General features: G+C 39.5%; 1 protein-coding gene across 1 annotated transcript; it reads right to left on the reverse strand.

The window, feature by feature from the left end:
• Positions 1–8,567: 8,567 nt before the first annotated feature.
• Positions 8,568–15,999, reverse strand: hsp90ab1 (heat shock protein 90, alpha (cytosolic), class B member 1). Its single transcript, XM_079831599.1, has 12 exons — positions 15,865–15,999; positions 14,901–15,044; positions 14,572–14,778; positions 12,994–13,153; positions 12,778–12,911; positions 12,270–12,581; positions 12,004–12,169; positions 11,117–11,307; positions 10,735–10,882; positions 10,290–10,558; positions 9,563–9,896; positions 8,568–9,073 (listed from the first exon to the last, which is right to left on the reverse strand). Exons 2-12 carry the CDS (start codon positions 15,042–15,044, stop codon positions 8,958–8,960), a joined length of 2,181 nt encoding a protein of 726 aa, XP_079687725.1. The 5' UTR covers positions 15,865–15,999; the 3' UTR covers positions 8,568–8,957.
• Positions 16,000–16,297: the final 298 nt, after the last annotated feature.

Consider the following 16,297-nt stretch of genomic DNA (forward strand, 5'->3'; position numbering starts at 1 on the left):
GACCACCTAGCATTGTTGAGACCATGTACAGCCTTTCATGGAAACGGTATTCCTTGGTGGCTGTGGCTCTTTCAGCAGATAATGCGCCGCCACAAAGCACAAATGCTTCAGGAATGGTTTGAGGTGTTGACTTGGCCTCCAAATTCCCCAGATTTCAATCCAATCGAGCATCTGTGGGATGTGCTGAACAAACAAGTCCGATCCATGGATGTCCCACCTCGCAACTTACAGGACTTAAAGGATCTGCTGCTAACATCTTGGTGCCAGATACCACAGCACAGCTTCAGGGGTCTAGTGGAGTCCATGCCTTGACGGGTCAGGGCTGTTTTGGCAGCAAAAAGGGGGATCAACAACATATTATCGTTTTGTGTTTTACATAAATACATGAGGGTGAGTACAAGATTACTTTTTTCAAGTAACTAGTAAAGTAACGCATTCGTTTTAAATTTACAACCAATCTGAGTTACATTTTCAAATAGGTAACGCACGTTACTTTGTTTTCCCCTTTATTGACTGACAGCTCACCTGCCCCCATGTCAAGAGAGACCATAAGGTGCATAAAACCAAACTAAAGTATGCATAAATGACTCGTTAAACCACACTTTTTTCCTCTTTTGTTTTTATTGCTGAAGTCGGAGTGTTGAACAACTGCGTCCTGTTCTTCTGTGATCCAGAAAGGTTTGTTTGAGCAGCGCCCTCTGCTGTACAGGCGTGAGTTTGCTTATTCACTTCAGGTTTGGTGTGAAAAAGGCCTTTACATTTGCCAAACATTGTTTTTTATTATTCTTAAAAAACAAACGAGCAAACCCAGCCCAGAGGAAGTAACACAACTAGATACTTTTTAGAGGGTAACCAGTTTAGTTAGTAACATAATCCTTAGTAACACAATTACAATACATATTTAAGGTAATATAATCTGACTACGTCTTAAAGATAGAGTATCAGAGCACAAAGATGCTATTAAAAAAGCCAATTTGGATTATCCTATGGCAAAATGCGCATAACAGCAATCCAGAAGGCCTGAGGGTTTAGAAATGATCAAAAAGAACATTCACATTGAATGAAGAAATAGATTTCAGTCCTTTCTTGTGATCATTTTCTCTGTGAGCTTAAAGTCGGCATGAAACGGAAGTTGAGATCGTCTTTTTCTCCTTATTGTGACGTATATCCGAGTGAAACGGCTTCTGAACTTAGAAAAAATGTAGGGCGAGGCTTGATTTCGTCCTTCGGGAATTGATTGGATCGATGGAAGTGGGCCGTTGCTAACAAAATGGAGGCAGATTTGAAGTTTGCATGCAGTTGTGGAGAAAAAAATCGATCTATCTTTTAAATAAATGTATTTTCTCTCTAAATCTTTTCTACATATTGTTACTGAGCATATTTCCTCACTTTTCGCTGGTTTATGCTACAGATTTTACTTACTTTAAGCCTTTTATGGCTTTATTTCTGTAAAGCTTTTTTCTCAGCTCTCCCTTATAAGGGGGCGCGCCGTAAGCGCGTTCACACGCTGCATTCCTCAGTGCGAGTCGTCACGATAACCTGTTCGTCCGACTATATTGAGTAATTTTTACATTAAAAAAAGCTTTTATTTCTCATATATTTCTCTCTTTTTGCATCAAGTCCTTCTCGAAGAAGGTATTGTGTATACCGAGAAAAATGCACCTAACCACCATATTCATATGATCAGTGACAGGTTTCTGAGAGGCGGTGCAGAAACGAGACAGGGCGATAGCCCCGCCCTCACGCCATAGCCCCGCCCTCATGCCATAGCCCCGCCCTCGCGCCATAGCACATGACCGGGAGAGAAGAGAGGTCATTTAATGGGGGAGGGAAAGTTAACATATTTGATTAAAGATGATAAGGGTAAATTAATTTAAAAAAAATAATGAAGTGGACAGATAAATCAGTTATAGTAAACACTACAATATTAATATAAAAATACGAATTGTAAAATTTGATTTCATGCCGCCTTTAACTTGTAATGTAGCCATTTAGTGGACTCTCTCTGTATGTGGACATTCACGATGTATGGCCACCTAGTGGATTGTTGTTCTTTATTTTCTTTCTTTCTTTTGCATGTTAACATTTACAGCCTGCCACCTAGTGGATTGTTTTGGCATGATTCATGTGGTATTTGACCATGTTACTCAGGTGTTTTTAATTAGTACACACAAAACGGGGGTTTGTTTGGGAAACTCACCCTGAAGAAGGCTGTCTGTGCCCATAGACAGTAAAAGAAATGGACACAGCGACCCCATAGGCTTCGACGAGGAAAAGTGAAGTCAAGTAGAAGCACTCATAGATATCCATAATAAAGGCTAGATGTCTCGTCCGCGCTGCTGGCCAATGGAGGTCGACGTCCGCACCTGGCGGCCATCTTGTCACCGTCAGCTCGCTCACTCGTAACATTGTTTTCATGGGTGCTTGCACTTTTTAAATAACCATAACTTGCTCAATTTTCTACCGATTTTCAAACTGTTTGGTTTGTTATAAACTTCAGAGATGTAGTTATGACACTGTATACTTATGAAAAATTATTCATAATTTGTTCGAGCATCCATAATTATGGCCACGTTAATAACGTTTGTAAGAAATCAAGCCATTTGTAAATCCGTCAAGATTTCAGTGAGATCAGAGTATTTGTGTTCATGCAGATCATCAGGTACCACAGATCCCTGCCTGTGACAAGATGGCCGCCGGTGATGACGTTAGAGACTCCGCCGTAAGACATCTAGCCTTTATTATGGATATCAATGGAAGCACTCACTTCTTGATGGCTGATGTCTGCGCAGCCTCAGACTGACGATACAGATCCAATTTTGCGGCACGACTGAAGCGTGGTGTTGTGACGCTTCCCCTCATGTGTGTGTTGATGGGCGTTCCTCAAGGTCACCGCTATGTGTGTGCGTTTGAACCAGCGGGGAATCAAAAACAAAGGACCGGCGAGAGACTTCCCTCCGTCTCCATGTGCTCTACTTCTTTTTGATAGTCGTGTTGCGTTCAACGGATTCATTTGCATAAAGTTGAGCTTCGGCCAGCTTTTTTGACGCGCGGCATTTGTTCAAATGCAGCGCCGCCTTCCCGGAATGCTTTGCGGGCGCGTTAAAGTCGCTTGACGTCACCCATAGGAATAAAGTGGAGTGCGGCGCGACAGAAGTGTTGCACGGACAAGTGGATCAGCACCCTGAGTAGATGTGACGTGAGCAACCTGTCTGACAGTTGTAAGTCTTCTAGTAGTTGTGCAGTGAAATCTGAATCACGTTGTTGAAATATTTTGTCCCGTTGCTTTTGGCTCTCTATGGGCTTCTCCCCATGCTTCTCCCTTGAATTTATCGGACTTGATGCCTCCACGTCCCCCCGATTGCCTCATAGACAGTAAAAGATTGCCTGCGAGCTTCTCCTCGGGTCTATACGGTAATTTCTCTACTGCGAGCCGAGAGTCATGTGGTTATGACGCAATCATTAGCCTATTTTTTACAAAAACGGCTTCTACTGGGCGATAGTGTAAGCTACAAGGTAATGGAGCTTTATATACATTGTCGTGTTTCTTTAGAAATAAACAATGGACGAATAGAGTCTTTAAACGCCTCAGATGTAAAGTTATTCACTGTCAAATGAATGGGAGTCAATGGGATGCTAACAGCAGGTGATGGCTTGGTTTTCACATTTCCGGGTTTCTCAGAGCGGAAGTCGTCATAGTTGGGTTAAATATTATAGCTGTGAATGAGAGAATACATTAAAGGGTTATTTCACCCAAAAATGAAAATTCTGTCATTAATTACTTACCCTCATGTCGTTCGACACCCGTCAGACCTCCGTTCATCTTCGGAACACAAATTAAGATATTTTAGTTGAAATCTGATGGCTCTGAAAGGCCTCCATTGGCTCAATGGCACGGTTCACTCTCAAGACCCTTAAAAGGCACTAAAGACGTCGTTACAAAGTCCATCTCACTACAGTGGTTCTACAATAACTTTATGAATAAACGAGAATAGTTTTTGTGCGCAAAAAAACCCCTAAATAACGACTTACATAGTGATGACCGATTGCAAAACAATGCATCATGAAGCTTCGAATCGTTATGAATGAGTGAATCGAATCATGATTCGGATCGTGTATCAAACCGCCAAACTGCTGAAATCACGTGACTTTGGCAATTCAAACCACTGAATCGACTCACTGATTCATAACGCTTCAAAGCTTCATGATGCATTGTTTTGAAATCGTCATCACTATATAAGTCGTTATTTAGGGTTTTTTTGTGCACAAAAACTATTCTCGCCGATTCATAAAGATATTGTAGAACCAATGTTGTGAGATGGACTTTGTAACGACGTCTTTTGTACCTTTTAAGGGTCTTGAGAGTGTAAAGTGTGCCAATGGAGGCCTTTCTGAGCCATCAGATTTCAACTAAAATATCTTCATTTGTGTCTGAAGATGAACGGAGGTCTGACGGGTGTCCAACGACATGAGGGTAAGTAATTAATGACAGAATTTTCATTTTTGGGTGAACTAACCCTTTAAATATTTTTTTTGTGTGCCCATTTGCTCACATAGCAAAAGAAAAACGCTACAGTAGCGATTTCACAACTTTCAAAAAGAGGGAAAAAATAGAGTGAGATTGATAACGGCAGTGAAAAGAGAGAAATATGTTAATTTTTACCATCACTCCCACAGACACTATTACTAAACACCATCACAGCAGCGGTAACTTTTTTTATTTTAAATTGATGCAAAAGTAATAAAATACAAAGCATTAGTGTTATAAATGTACATATATATATTTTTAAAAATGATAATACAAAAAACGTTGCCGGATTTACGATACTGATGACCGTTAATACGCGTCATCACAGTCTGTGAAAAGGGTCAATGGCTGCCCCTATGGAAGGTACGCTTTCCGCAGGCTGGATTACCCCCTTGTCTGTGCCGCTGTCATGAAAAATCGTATCCTCCTGTGAAATAGTGTCCGCTTAGGACCCAACGTGGTAATGCCTGATCAAAATGGGAGCAATAACCAAGGGGGTAATCCAGCACCCGGAAAGCGTACCTTCCATAGGGGCAGCAAGAAATAATGTATGTATAAAAGGCTCAATTACCTTGTATCTTCCAGTAGAAGCCGCTTTTGTAAAAAAATAGCATAGATATCCATAATAAAGGCTAGATGTCTCACGGCGGAGTCTCTAACGTCATCACCGGCGGCCATCTTGTCACAGGCAGGGCTCTGTGGTACCTGATGATCTGCATGAACACAAATACTCTGATCTCACTGAAATCTTGACGGATTTAAAAATGGTTGGTTTCTTACAAACGTTATTAACGTGGCTATAATTATGGATGCTTGAACAAATTATGAATAATTTTTCATAAGTATGCTGTGTCATAACTACATCTCTGACGTTTATAACAAACCAAACAATGTTACGAGTGAGCGAGCTGACTGTGACAAGATGGCCGCCAGGTGCGGACGTCGACCTCCATTGGCCAGCAGCGCAGACGAGACATCTAGCCTTTATTATGGATATCTATGAAAAATAGGCTAACAATTGCGTCAGAGAAATTACCGTATAGACAGGAGGAGAAGCTCGCAGGCAATCTTTTACTGTCTATGAGACAATTTATTAAAATAAATAAATACTATGCACAATGACAAAACAATTAATCAGGATACTTACCAAAAGTTTCTCCTGCTCACACTCTGTTTCTGCAAGATTCGGTGATTCAGATTTCACTTTGTACAACTACTAGAAGACTTACAACTTTTTGCTCGCGTCACTTCTACGTGGTCGAGCTCAGTCTGAGGCAGGAAGTGAGGGCTTCTATCTGACTTCACTTTTCTGCGTTGAAGTCTATGGGGTCGCTCTGTCCATTTCTTGTACTGTCTATGTGTATAAACTAAGCTAATCGGGTAGCTGTATGCTATGCTAGAACGTATGCTAACTAAAAAAACATTAAGATGAAACAAGTATATGAAACATATATGAAACATTAAGTATATGAAACATTAAGATGAAACATGTATATGAAACATATACGAAACATTAAGTATATGAAACATTAAGATGAAACAAGTATATGCAACATATATGAAACATTAAGTATATGAAACATTAAGATGAAACATGTATATGAAACATATATGAAACATTAAGTATATGAAACATTAAGATGAAACATGTATATGAAACATATATGAAACATTAAGTATATGAAACATTAAGATGAAACAAGTATATGAAACATATGAAGCATTAAGTATATGAAACATTAAGATGAAACATGTATATGAAACATATATGAAACATTAAGTATATGAAACATTAAGATGAAACATGTATATGAAACATATGAAACATTAAGTATATGAAACATTAAGATGAAACAAGTATATGAAACATATGAAACATTAAGATGAAACATGTATATGAAACATATGCTTTGCAAGACCATTTTAACACAATTTAAACGACAAATCAAAATGTGATTTTGTAAGAATTGTAATCAGGCTCTGAACAGATTACCCGTTAAAAGTTCTTTCAGCCAATATAATCGCTCTGGGGTCCTAGGTGGACACTATTTCACAGGTAAACACGATTTTTTTTCTTTTAAATTGAACGAAATAGCCAGTAAAATAAAGACTTTTTAATAATTTGAAGAAGAGTGCCTTGGATTTTCTTTTTTCTACATTTAGATTAACTTTGACTTAATGTATCACATTGATTTGAATAGGATAATCTTGTGCCATATCGATAAAAATACAAAGAGAAAGATAACGTGAAGTGCATTAAATATAAACTGGGGTTTATGTTGGAACTGCGGGAGGTTTGTGAGTTTTAATGAAAAGCTATTTAAGTAATTTAAGGTGGACTCTGATCATGTAATCCAGATCAGTTCCTATTGGGAGTAACATAATATTGTAATACATTACTTTTATAAGTGACTTTCCCCAACACTGGCTATAAGAATATATTGGTCACTTTTCATTCTAGCTAATGTATTAATGACATTTCTTGAAATGGAACCGTTTATTGAATCTTAAGACAAAATAATAAAAAAATAGTTTGCGAATGCGTTTTGTTTTGTATCATATAACACGTCATGATTTTATGGCTCATATGCCCGGGTTCATCGCCACTGCATTTCGTTGCCTTGTACTTGTACTTGTGTAATGACAATAAAGTTGAATCTAATCTAAATTGTTTTGTCTCAAGATGCACGGCATTTATAAATGCTTTAATGTCAATTTAACTAAAGCCTACTCCTGGCTTAATCTAAACCTCATCTGTGAAACCCGGCCTCAGTATGATATGAGAATATGGAGCTCATGCAACAACTCCATTTTATTCAATTTGCTCCCAAACGGAGCAAAAATATGCAATTTGGTGCAGATGCTGATATTTATATTATAATTTTTATGCTTGAGATCTTTATAACTGTATAGCAGACTACATGCATATAAAATATCAGTTGTCACGGTCAATAATGTGTTCGAAAGATATTTAAATGCTTAGTTTTATGATGAATGCTCTGCAGATTTAAAACAATGCAATACGATTGAGAGATGAACAAAAGCCTTCCTCAAAGCCTGATGGATATTTGATACATTTTAACTTTTATTTTTAAAACAATTACCGATTCACTTGTGTACTGAATTCTTAGCTTTAAAAAGGTGCAGTGTGTAGTATTCAAGGATTTATTGACAAATGCAATATAATAAACATAACTTTTGCAGTGGTGTATAAAGACCTTACATAATGAACCGTATTATTCTTATTACGTTAGAATGAGCCATTTCTATCTACACACACAACGGGTCCCCTTACAGTGAAGAATTGACTAAAATGTAAAATGTGTAACTTGAATGCAATGCAAGTCGCTTTGGATAAAAGCGTCTGCCAAATGCATAAATGTGAAGTTGCTATTTGGTGCCGAATAAATTCCTGGATGCGCATAAAGAAAATAATGTGACTTTCGCGATTTAACAGCTTAACTGTACTAACCAGCGGGAAAAAAAAATCTTGTTCGCATAGCATCTGAAATACTGTTGAAGAAGTCTGTTGTCAAAGATGCTCGGTATATTTCCCTCCTAGAACCGTCTTACACGACTGCGTTCCCAAAAAGCACATCTGCCTCTGAAAGCATGACAACAAGTTGACGCAAATCATTTATTATATACGAAAATAATGATATATGGTGGCTTCTCCCATGTTTCTTAGTGATTTTAGTGGTAATTTATCAGGAAGTGACGATTATGTTCTCTTCGATTCAGTGGATGGAAACAGTGCTTATGCGATATTGCATTTTTACGCATGAATTATAGTCGCAACTTTGGATGGAAACATAGCTATTGACAGTAAGTATACTCTGCAAAACTTAAAATGGCTCGGTGATTTACTGCAGAGCAAGAACTGAACCAAATAGTAGTATCACTATCTGGTGAAGAAGCGGTCAGTGACAATATTGATTTTGAAGACTTTTTTTGCGAATATGAGCCAGAACATGCTGGGAAATGAGCTCTGGCGAGGACAGTGGTGTAAAACAACTTAAAATGAACGAGAACACCAAAATTCAGGTTTCACTTTGTGTTTTAATTTCTGAAAACCAAGACAATACATGCCTGTACTCAGGCAAAAAGGTCTTTCCCCTACCATGCAGAATGAAATCATGCTTGATTCAATCCAGCACAGCCAGCAGACTCAGTATCAGTGAAACACAGTGCTTATTGTGCTCAGACAATACTGCAGCAACCCATTGATCCATGAACATATGTAAAAAAAACAAAAGTACATAACGGCTCAAAACAGAGCAAAAGTGGACAGTATGCTTTAGTTACACATTTTGATACTTTAAGGAATCATTACGGAGAATCAGTTAACCTTCTACAGGCCGAAGAGAACGAGAAGATGTTACGGAATGACTACGGAAAAATTGACTGGGGAGTTACAGACGAGATGGATTTAATCGACTTCCTCCATGCGGGAGGCGTCATCGTCTCCTTCCAGAGGTGGGATCTCTTCTGGAGCGGGAGCAGCGGTCGGCTCTTCCACCGGCACGTCTTCATCTTCATCAATACCTGAAGACAAAACAGGCGAATTAGCACTTCGTTGCATTCACAAAATACAGAAAGATTTTGTTAAAGCTACACTGTGTGATATTTTCCCCCATCTAGTGGTGAAAAGGTATATAACCATCCAGTGAATATTAGTTTCTCTTCCTCTCAATTCCGATTTCGTTTTAACTCCTACGGTGGCCGATTTAGTCCAAGATTAATATGGCTTCCAGTTCGACCTCGTCCACATTCGACACGGTGCCATTGAGTGTTAAAACGCAAAGCTTGAATTCACAGGTATGTCCCTCTTTGGCTGATGTACTTTCAAGATGGAGGGGCAACATGGCGACCGGCATTCAAACCCCTCACCCGTATGCATTTTCAATGGCATATTATAAACTTACGAGAATACTTTATTACTTGAAAGTAAATATACATTAATGAGCACATTTTTGAAAGAACTTAGTTTATTCTTAGCTAAAAATACTAAATTTAGTGTAGCTTTAAACTCACCTAATCCCAGCTTGATCATTCTGTAGATGCGGTTTGAGTGCGTCTGAGGATCGTCCAATGAGAATCCAGAGGAAAGAAGTGTGGTCTCGAACAGGAGGATGACCAGGTCCTTCACGGCTTTGTCGTTTTTATCTGCGTCCGCCTTCTGCCTCAGGGTCTCCATGATGGGATGATCGGGGTTGATCTCCAGGTGTTTCTTGGCCATCATGTAGCCCATGGTGGAGTTGTCCCGCAGGGCCTGGGCCTTCATGATCCTCTCCATGTTGGCCGTCCAGCCGTAAGTGCTAGTCACGATACAGCAAGGGGATGAAACCAGCCTGTTTGATACGGTGACCTGGAGAAAAGCCAGACGTCGGCATGAGGAACGGGTGTTAAACTAGATTACTCGGGGTCATTGTTAGTCACTCAACACAAATGCTTTCATTAACTAGAAGGAAAAAAACGGTTATTAGTTTTGAAAATCGGCACACAAAACCGGACGTTTTCACACATTCGAGTCTGCAGGCAAAGTGCGAGCACAATTATGTAAACTCACCATCTGTGCAACTCTAGGAATCCTGTACACAACACAATTTTAAAAGAATAAATGCCTAAGTCAAATTAAACTTCTTGAACTGAAATGGTTTCATTTGATAAAGTTTGCATCATTGGTTCTGCTACTTTTTTTGTTTTGAAACAATCGATTGTATAAAGCGATATATAATAAAAAGGTCTTGTGCAAACACACCTTTTCTACTTTCTTGTCCAGAATCTCCTTCATGAGCTTGCAGAGGTTCTCAAACTTGGCCTTATCTTCCTCCATCTTTTTCTTCTCGTCTTCATCCTCGGGCAGCTCCAGTCCCTCTTTGGTGACGGACACCAGAGATTTGCCATCGAAGTCCTTCAGCTGCTGGACGCAGTACTCGTCGATGGGCTCTGTCATGTAAAGCACCTCGAAACCTCTCTTGCACACGCGCTCCACAAAGGCGGAGTGGGCGACCTGGTCTTTGCTCTCGCCTGGAAAAAAAAAAACCCCAGTCAATTTATCCATTATACGTCAACATAGTTGTATTATTAGCTACTTTGAGATGTTACAAACTCTGAATAATGAAGAGCTGCTTGTGTAATAATTGCACCGTCCCATCGCAATTTCATCCTTTATGTATACTTTAAAGTTGCTGATGAAATCTTACCAGTGATGTAGTAGATGGATTTCTGGTTTTCCTTCATACGGCTGACGTATTCTGTGAGGGAGGTCATCTCGTCGCCGGACTGCGAGCTCTGATAACGCAACAGTTCTGACAGCTTCTTGCGGTTCTGAGAGTCCTCGTGGATGCCCAGCTGGAGGTCAAAACAATGTTAATACCGCTTTCAATCCTATCTTTATTGGAAGTAACAATCCCATGGTTTCACAGACAAGGTTTAAACTAGTCCCAGACTAAAATGCATGTTTGAGTGGTTCTCAAAAGCAAGTTCCTTAAAATAGGTCTCGAGATGCACACCATATTTTTTTTTCCCTAAGGCACTTTTATAAAAGCTACTTAATTTAACTAAGGCCTAATTTTTTTAGCTTACTTTAAGATTCTTGGAGAAGGCGTCGTAGAACTTCTTGTAGTTTTCCTTGTCCTCGGCCAGCTCAGCAAACAGCTCCAGGCACTTCTTGACGATGTTCTTGCGGATGACCTTGAGAATCTTGCTCTGTTGAAGCATCTCTCTGGAGATGTTGAGGGGCAGATCTTCAGAGTCCACAACACCACGGATAAAGTCTGGATGGGGGAGAAAGATTGGAGGAAGGAAAGCTTTTAGTGACGTTGCACCTTTGAGAGATTCAATCGTAACGTAAAGTCTAGCAGCAATACAGTACATTTGTACTAGTGCAAAAAGCATCAACAGGAAATATAGAGCGCGGACTGGATGAGAAATTTTGAAAGGTATAATTCACCCAAAAATGAAAACTCATTTACTCAATCATGTCATTCAAAACTCATGTCACCATTTAAGATATTTTTAATAAAACCTGAGGTTTCTGTTCCTCCACTTAAAGTCCAGGTCACCAAAACTTGGCATTGCAATATGAATCAAGCAGTTTTATCCAAGAGACACGATTGCTTCATATGCTTAACGAACTTAATTTAGGCTTTTATTCACATTCAAATAACCATTACATATGGTATACATGGTAAGGCAAATGCTCAAGCTTCCTTGTTTGCCATATGTTATGCATTTATGTGAATAAAAGCCTACATTACATCGGTTCATCATACAAAGCGATCATCTCATCACAAGACTCTGATTAAACTGCTTGACTCATATTATGATGACTTTGAATGCAAGTTTTGGCTTTCTGGACTTGCAATGGTGGGACAGAAACCTCTCCGGTTTCATTAAAAATGTCTTACGGGTGATTTAAACGATAATATTAATAGTTTGTGAACCATCCGTTTAAGGGGAAAGTTACTTACTCAGATACTCTGGGATGAGCTCCTCACAGCTGTCCATGATGAAGACCCTTCTGACGTACAGCTTGATGTTATTCTTCTTTTTCTTGTTCTCGAAGAGGTCGAAGGGGGCACGGCGAGGGATGAAGAGAAGAGCGCGGAACTCCAGCTGACCCTCCACGGAGAAATGCTGCAGGATAACGTGTAAAAATCATCATTTTAATCAATTCTCAATGTGTAAAAATGATTACTTCAATTCTCAAACATGCGATTTGAATATTGCTCATTACCTTGACAGCCAGGTGGTCTTCCCAATCATTAGTCAGGCTCTTGTAAAACTCTCCGTACTCCTCGTTGGAGATGTCGTCGGGATTACGGGTCCAGATGGGCTTGGTTTTGTTCAGCTCCTCCTGGTCAATGTACTTCTCCTTGATCTTCTTCTTTTTCTTCTTGTCCTTGTCTTTGGAGTCCTCCTCGTCATCTGAGCCGACGTCTTCGATCTTGGGTTTGTCTTCACCTTCGACTTCCTCCTTTTCTTCCTTCTCAGCCTTCTCCTCCTCTGCCTCGTCGTCACTGATCTCCTTGTCACGTTCCTTCTCCACCTGTGTGGAAATTTTATATTTTAATTACCATTAGTACTTTGCAACACTCAGTTACCAGAAAGTAGGTCTGCATGATTAATCGGAATAAAACTGAATTATGTGCCCATTTTCCCATGCTTAAGCATGAAGTGAGATAAATAAAATGCAATTTTAATGTCCGCCCAAATCGCTACTAACAAAACCGAATCCCACTTACGAAGAGAGTGATTGGGTATCCGATGAACTGGGAGTGTTTCTTGACCACTTCCTTCACCCTCTTCTCCTCGACGTACTCGGTCTGATCTTCTTTCAGGTGAAGAATGACTCTGGTTCCACGGCCAATGGGCTCACCTGGAGATCGACAGGCATGTGTGAGCATCAAATGTCACTCATAACATGGCATGCAAGTCTTTAAAGAGAAGCTGTAACGTACCATGGTCCACTTTGACTGTGAAAGAGCCGCCAGCGGACGACTCCCAGGCGTACTGCTCGTCATCGTTGTTTTTGGTGATGACCGTGACCTTTTCAGCCACCAGGTAGGCAGAGTAGAAGCCCACACCAAACTGCCCAATCATGGAGATATCAGCACCAGCCTGGAAAGATAGGGATAAAAAAAACAACATTAGAGACTATATTTAAATGTAAACATTGATAAACAGGGCTTGACTTTTGCAGTGGCTAGTGGTTTTCCTAAGTTACTAGTTCACTGGCCACAATTTTGACTAATACCACGGGGAAAAACTGCCAGATACTTTTAATATCTCAATTTGTCAGCAGATTTATTAGGGTACTGTCACTTTAAGAGCGGACGCGTGGATCCATTATACCGTTACACATGCGTTTTCCTTCCCAACTGTTTACATTCACTTAAAACATACGTGAATACTCGCCAAGACCTGCATTTTGACATTATTTTGTGTGTATTTGACTGTTTAAGTGCAATGAAAAATAACTCAATTTAGCACAGAGTTGGCTTTATGTGCCACACTTTTTGGCTAGAAGAACAAAATCTGTGGGAATGAGTCAAATTATGCACAATACGTGCAATTCCACAGCGAAACTCAAGCCCTGTAACATCCAAAAAATAGGTGGGATTGTGTGAATACTCGCCAAGACTGGCATTTTGACATTATTGTGTGTATTTGACTGTTTAAGTGCCATGAGCAGTGAAAAAGAACTCAATTTAGCACTGAGAGTTGGCTTTATGTGCCACACTTTGGCTACAAGAACAAAATCTGTGGGAATGAGTCAAATTATGCACAATGTGCAATCCCACAGCGAAATTTAAGCCCTGTAACACCAAAAATAGGCGGGAATATGTCACTCACTGTCAGAGATTAGAGGAGAGAGATAAGCGGGTATCGTGTATTCGTCGGGAAATGAGTATTGGAAGAGTTTCAGCTATTTCAGTATTGAAAAATCTGTATTTTTGACAACACTACACTTAGTTTATCATTTCAAATGCCTTTTTAAAAGACTACACTTGAAAAATGTACACATTATGTGTGACCCTGGAGCACAAATCTAGTCAGAAATCTCACGGGTATATTCGTGGCAATAGCCAACAATACATTGCATGGGTCAAAATTATAAATTTCTCTTCTCAATCATTAAGACATTAAGTAATGATCATGTTCCATGAAGATATTTTGTAAAGTGTCCTACCGTAAATGTATTAGTAGTAATATGCGTTGCTAAGGACTTCATTTGGACAACTTTAAAGGCGATTTTCTCAACATTTTGATTTATTTGCACCCTCTGATTCAAGATTTTCAAATAGCATCTCGGCCAAATATCGTCCTGTCCTTACTAACTAACTATACATCAATGGGAAGCTTATTTATTCAGCTTTCAGATTATGTACAAATCTAAATTTCAGAAAATAAACCCTTATGACTTGTTTTGTGGTCCACGTTTTAAATTAAACCCGACAAAGTATCTAGGAGAAGAGACTGAAATGCACCCGCATTTGCCAGGTGTTAATGTCAAACCCTGTTGAAAAACACATCACCTGCAGAGCCTCCATGAAGGCCTTTGTCCCGGACTTTGCGATGGTACCCAAGTTATTGATGAGATCGGCTTTGGTCATGCCAATACCGGTGTCAATAATGGTAAGAGTGCGATCATGAACATTGGGGATGATGTCGATCTTCAGGTCCTTGCCACTGTCCAGTTTGGTGGGATCTGTCAAACTTTCATATCTGATTTTGTCAAGAGCCTGTGGAGTGGAGAAAAAAATAAATTGATGGCAGGAACTAAAAATATAACTGAAGTGAGTGCTTTATCAGAACATTATCGTATTGAACATGATCAAGAAAACCAGTCCGTCATGGGTCTTACGTCAGAGGCGTTGGAGATGAGCTCCCTGAGGAAAATCTCTTTGTTGGAGTAGAAGGTGTTGATAATGAGAGACATCAGCTGGGCGATTTCTGCCTGGAAGGCAAAGGTCTCGGCCTCCTCATCTTGGCGCATTTCTTCAGGCATCTGAGGGAATAACAGATTCATCTTTATTATATGTCCATTAACAAATGCATAATCTTCACACTTAAAAAAAAATTTAATATTTGTTCATATGTCTAAGTTGGACAAATCAAAAGCATGTATAAGACCAAAATGAAAGTGACTTGTTCCCACCAGTTGTACTACTTTACAGTTACACAAGAAAAACAGGCCCATAAAAGGCCCCGGATGCGGAAGAACATGGCGCAGAAGGACAATGAGCGCAACACGTGTTTTACTGCTGCAATCATAGAAATTAAACCCTTTTAGATGGGTATCGATTATTTTAACTGCACGGGATATATATCATTTTTCGAGACACTTCTTTATTAGCTTTAAACGCGTATAAAACAGCTTTAATTAAAAAAAAAAAACACGAAGGCTTTTAATAAACCAACCACCCTGCCGTGTCATCTGCGACTCGCTGTGTGACGGCGAATACATATAGATATGAATTATAAACAAAAAATACATATAATGCTATAATAGATAACCAATATCAACACGAGCATCGGTTTTATAGAACTGTAAACCACTGCACCTGCTCGTCAACTAATAGCCATAAACAACAAATTCACATTAGATGCACGATTGGTAATAAAAGACAAAAGAAATAAGTCTTGTGAGAAAATGACGGTTTGAATGTCGGAGAAAAGTAGATCTCAACCGTCATCCGCATCATTATAATACCGGCCAAATAGCGAATGGAATAAATGATTAATAACGCGATTAAATATCATTCTGTCGGTTTCGATTAGTCCCTGAAATTATATAGAATCGTTTTAAACTGAGATTGAGCGTTTACCTTGGTTAGTTTCGTTGATTTTTGATGGTTTAATCGCCACAGACACAGCTGATCTCCCCTACACTGATACTCAGGGAAGCAGAGGAGAGAACCCAGCGTGCGCGGCTCTTTTCTTTATACTCCGCCTATGAGTGTGCAGATGTATCCCTCCGCGCTGACTCACTGCGAGCCGCTTACACACTCATAACAAAGACGCAGAAGACATTTATTACCTACCACAAATGCAGTGTTTTTACTAGTAACGCCAGATATAAATAACGTATAAAAAATTGGAATAACATAGTAATATTTTAATAAAGAAACGATCAGAAAAACAATACAAAAGCTATTTTTCGTATAGAGATGCTTGCTTTGCAAGAAATGCCTTGGAAGGAGTCGGTTTTAATGAAAACATAGCGGTTCATAGCCATGAATACATTTTAGATAGTAAGAC

The sequence above is a fragment of the Gobio gobio genome (genome assembly GCF_949357685.1).
Source record: "Gobio gobio genome assembly, chromosome: 12".
Taxonomy (NCBI): domain Eukaryota; kingdom Metazoa; phylum Chordata; class Actinopteri; order Cypriniformes; family Gobionidae; genus Gobio; species Gobio gobio.

What these genes read in the sequence shown, in the direction of transcription:
- hsp90ab1 (XM_079831599.1), bottom strand. Translation starts at nt 15,044, where the DNA reads ATGCCTGAAGAAATGCGCCAAGATGAGGAGGCCGAGACCTTTGCCTTC. An exon ending in CACAGTCAAAGTGGACCATG is followed by an intron (nt 12,912 to 12,993) that starts GTACGTTACAGC and finishes GTCGATCTCCAG; the next exon opens with GTGAGCCCATTGGCCGTGGA. An exon ending in AAGACCACCTGGCTGTCAAG is followed by an intron (nt 12,170 to 12,269) that starts GTAATGAGCAAT and finishes GTTATCCTGCAG; the next exon opens with CATTTCTCCGTGGAGGGTCA.